Source organism: Coffea eugenioides, chromosome 5 (assembly GCF_003713205.1).
Source record: "Coffea eugenioides isolate CCC68of chromosome 5, Ceug_1.0, whole genome shotgun sequence".
Lineage (NCBI taxonomy): Eukaryota > Viridiplantae > Streptophyta > Magnoliopsida > Gentianales > Rubiaceae > Coffea > Coffea eugenioides.
Genome location: NC_040039.1, coordinates 8128653 through 8133836, shown reverse-complemented (window position 1 = coordinate 8133836; position 5184 = coordinate 8128653). Strand labels below are relative to the sequence as shown.

The 5184-nt window shown below is 32.1% G+C and overlaps 1 protein-coding gene across 1 annotated transcript; it reads left to right on the top strand.

Annotated features, from left to right (window-relative positions):
- The first annotated feature begins 2201 nt into the window (after positions 1-2201).
- Positions 2202-2765, top strand: LOC113771124 (dirigent protein 11-like). The gene has a single exon (XM_027315744.1). It carries the CDS (start codon positions 2202-2204, stop codon positions 2763-2765), a length of 564 nt encoding a protein of 187 aa, XP_027171545.1.
- Positions 2766-5184: the final 2419 nt, after the last annotated feature.

Genomic DNA, 5184 nt, shown 5'->3' with positions numbered 1-5184 from the left:
ACCATGTTATCAGGAAAGTCAACTTTTGAGCTCTTCATCAAATTTACTGCTGAATCGTAGAAAAACATATGTGGATTGGATGGAGCATCATATTATCAGGAAAGTCAACGTTTGAGCTTTTTATTATTTTTACAGTAGATGAAATTCTTGACTATCAACTTTGAATGATATATTTGCTGAGTATACCATTCTATACAAACCTATTTTGATAGGTGACCACCCATTGGCATTTAATTCTCTCTTAAAACTTTTTATGCTCTACCTAACTCTTAGAAATGTAATCCTATTTCATTCAAACCATTTATACGCACAAAAATCAAAAGTCAAGATTGATTTAGCTATTAAGTGTAAGTTAACCTTATTAAAGTGATAGAAGTTCAAAGGTGCAAAGTGGATTTAATTCTTTTTTTCAGAACCTTGTCAAATGTGTTTCATTGCTTTTTATTTCTTTTTAGGCAAAAGTGTTTCAAGACTTCAAGGTTTTTCATTATTCCACTATATAACAAAAGAAATTCTTAACTATGAACTTTGAATGATATATCTACCGTGTATACCACACCATTCTACACAAACCTACTGTGATAAGTGGCCACCCATTGAGGTTTAATTCTCTTTTAAAACCTTTTAATCTCTACCTGACTCTTTGAAATGCAATCCTATTTCATTTAAACCATTCATCTATAGAAAAATCAAAAGTCAAGTTCGATTTATCTGCTGAGTATAAGTTTGGAATCCTGTTAAAGTGGTACAAATTCAAAGATGCAAAGTTGAGTTAATCATTTTCCAGAACCTTGTAAACTGTATTTCATTTTTTTTGGGGTAAATGTGTTTCAGGTTTTCAAGGTTTTCCATTATTACACTATATAGCAAAAGAAATTAGGAATGGCAGTAGGGCGGGGGGAATTTCCCTTGCCCCTCAGTCCTCCTACCCGTCCCCGCTACCCCCACGGAAGCACCCGTCGGGCTAATAAAAATTTGTTATATAATTTCATTGCAGTCAAATTTGAGCAAAGAATCAAATACTTAAATGCCAACACATGACCAAGTCATTATCCATTGTAATTTCATAATTGAAACCCATAAAAAACAATTAAACAAAAGTTATTTGAATACAATCCAACATGATGAAACAAATATAACTAAAATAGTCAAGTTTTCGCTTTTGAGAAAACTACAATCATTAAGTCATTATTGTGTTTTTTTTTTCTGAGAAAAAAGTGTTATTGTGTTAAGTGTAATTACGAATTTAGTATAATTTTATTAGTAGATTTAATATAACTAATTAATAATTTCTATTAGTAGACATGTACTATTATTAGTATTTGATAATATCAACTATATTACAAAAACTAATCATTTATATTACAAATACTAATATGCATTATATAATATTTATAACTAATAATATCATTATTATATATTTGTAACAAATTAAATTAAATATTATATATAAATATATACATATATAGATTTAATTTTTTTAATGGGTGGTGAGGCGGGGGTTTACTCCCTTGCCCCCTGCCCCATTTTTTAACGGCGGAAAAAATCCCCTCCCCGGCCCATTAGCCCGTGATCATCCGACCTAGTTGCCATCCCTAAAAGAAATTCTTGGCTATCAACTTTGAATGATATATCTACTGAGTATATCGCACCATTCTACTCAAACCTATTGTGATAGGTGGCCACCCATTGATTTTTAATTCTCTCTTAAAACTTTTTATGCTCTACCTAACTCTCAGAAATGTAATCTCATTTCATTTAAACCATTTATATGCAGAAAAATCAAAAGTCGACATTGATTTATCTGCTAAGCACAAGTTCGGAACCTTGTTAAAGTGGTACAAGTTTGAAAATGCAAAGTGGAGTTAATCCTTTTCCAGAACCTTATTAAATGTGTTTCATTTTTGTTAGGTAAATGTGTTTCATGTTAACAAGGTTTTCCATTATCCCATTATATATGAAAAGAAATTCTTGGCTATGAACTTTGAATGTATATATGCTGATTACACCACACCATTCTACACAAACCTATTGTGATAGATGGCCACCCATTGATGTTTAATTGTCTTTTAAAACTTTTTGTGCTATACCTAACTCCTTGACTCCATCCTATAAATATGGTCATTGAACAAATTATCTTCACCATCTAACTAATTTGTTTCTTCCTTCTTTGTTTTTCAGCAAGCCTTTCAACATACAAAATGGCAAAAGGTTCAGCTTTAACATCCATCCAAATTTCCCTTTTGCTATTAGTAGCAATCTTTGTTTGTTCAGAAGCTAATCATCGTGACCGTGATTATTGCTGCGGTGGAAAGGAAACAAAGATTACTGTGTACCTTCAACTGTTTTCAGGCGGACCAAATGCCACCACTGTCGCAGTTGCCGGCGCCCCTGGTAGGCCGAGAACTCCCACCGAATTTGGAACCATTTATGTTAATGATTCTCCCTTTACAGAAAGCATCAGCATCAATTCTCCAACTGTTGGTCGAAGCCAAGGCCTTTATGTAGCTTCATCCCGTGATGGACTTTACTCATTTGACCCATTTTCCTTCATTTTCACCGACGGACAATACAACGGTAGCACTTTGGAATTCCAAGGACTAGGATATAGCATACAAAATACTTCGGTGACTGAATTTTCAGTACTTTCTGGCACCAAAATATTTAGGTATGTTCGTGGATATGCAACCTTTCTGGCAGTTCGACAAATACCAGCAAGGAATTATACGGTTACAATGGCCAATATTACCATAAGGCGATGCTGAGGAGGATGGGAAGTTTGAATAATAAAGTGAAAACCAATAATTAAGAAAGCCAATAACAGATATTTAGTTTTATTTCAGACCATATACGTACGTGGTGGTCTCTGTTTCTTTATGTACTTCTGGTTCATTCGACTATCTTAATAAGAACTCCATCCGGGAGGATGGGAAAAAATAAATAATAAAAGTGTTAAAATATGTCTTTGACATCCATGTGAAATCATTTATGGTGCTGTCAAATTTTGAGAGCTACATGGACATTTTTTTTTTTACCTCTTGAGCATCCTAGCATATAGCCCAACTATTGAGTTGTATGTTTTATTAGTCAAATTCGTAGCAGCCATTTCCATTCAAATACTATTCGTTCGAAGGCTTTCACATGGAAGAATTTCTCCTATAAATAGAGGGTTTGGCAAGGCAGTTGGTGTGGCACTTCTTTTTACGTCTAACCTCTTCTCATTTTGAGTTTGCGTTTTTTTGTTTTCCATTCACACTGTTGCTTTTCCTCTAGCATTAAATGCTGATTGTCCTTTCAAACAACCCTAGTTTTGTTTGGATTTTGATATGAAAAAAAAAAATCACACAAGTTTACTTTAATCATCTATTTTATTCTGCGGAACTCTAACCCAATGATGCTGCTCATGTATTGCCAAACAAAAACAGCATAATCATCTTTCATTGCCAACACACAAGCTGGGACATTAAAGTTGAAGATAATTTTCGAAGCTTTGGTTGGAAAAAAATGCTACGATACCATGTTATTAGTCCATGCTATATTCTCATAATTTCTCATTTATGAATGAACGAATATCGGATGCACATTTTTTATGATGAACTTGTAGAAGTTCTTGCAAGATAAAATAATAACCATAAAAATTACACTTTTACTGTTCAATACTATACTCATATTCTGCTACTTCAGCACATATATGCTATATTTTTATTAACATTAAACTACATTTTATACAGTAACCTACCAACAATTCTCTCCAATTATCCTAATTTAATAAAAAATAACTAGCTCACAATTATTTTACATATTATAAAATTATTTCCAACATCAATACTTACAAAGCAAACTTTACAAAATATTTTCAGACAAACATACTATTAACACGGGTCACATATGCTCACCCTGTGCGTAGCGCAGCCTCAGACTAGTAGAAATTATATTGAAAGTCAACTAGCAATATAAATTATTGCTTCAAGTCTATTTGCTTTAAAACATTAATCATTTACGCATACATTAAGAGATCATATAATTCTTTCTTGCTGCGTTTTGATTTTAAAAGCATGGCTTTGACCTTTCTGTTCTTAATTGTTGCTTGGTTCCTTTAAATATTCTCTTTTACATCATTTGTTCTCGGATCAGCATCTAGAAACTTGGATAGTGAAAGTTATATTGTACCAATGAAGTACAAAGTCCTCAATCAGGCAGTCTTCAAGATATCAGTGTTGAGTCGTTCACGTATTGATCAGTGTTGATTGTTCAAAGTAATATTTAACAATTCATCCTTTCTTTCTTCTTGTAATCCTCACCTTTAAAGGTTTGCGGAGTTGAAGACGGTGACGTACTAATTAACCAACTGCAAAGTCCAAAGACGTGTCTCTCTTGACTGACTGACTTGGTTTACATTTTCTTCGTTTATTACATTAATGACACGACCTATGTTTATTGAAGAAAGAGGAAGGTAAGTGCAAGAAGAGACATAATTTCATTTTCTATGTGAAGGATAGCATATTTCACTTTAACAAATATTTTGCAAAAGTTCAAAGGATTTGACTAACGGTTACATACTCTCGTTATAAGTGTTTATATTTTTACAAGTTTATAATTAATTCGGGAAAGCCTCTAAACCCTAGGATTGTAGTAACGGTAAATATATGTATTCATATAATAAGTTATGTGTAATTTAAATATACTAACGAGTTACTACTAGGCACCCATTAGAAAATCAAAGTTCAAATAATAGAAAATAATTTGTTTTTTCATTATCGAATCAAATAAGGATTTAGCCTAACATTTAGGACAAATAGTGGATAACATTTAGGACAAACCACAATAACAAAAAAGAAATTTTATCTAATGATACAATATTTTATATTCATTCTCAAGTTAAATAGAGATTTAGCATGAAGAAATTACTGAAGTAAAGAATTGATTTTAAAAGGTAGGATATGGGGTGTAGCTGATTGGTGAAAAAATCAAGCTTTACTTTTGCTTATGGTGTTAGTTACTAACTACTAGGATTAGATTCCGGAGGTTGAATTTGATAAAGTTTTTGTGCTTACGCCCTGTTTGATAACCCAATTCAACATTTAAATTTAATAGATTCGGATTTTAACATGTTCAGATGCACTTAATAACTAAAAATTGAACATTTGAATTAATTAATATTAAACAAAATTTGCTTCTAAAAAT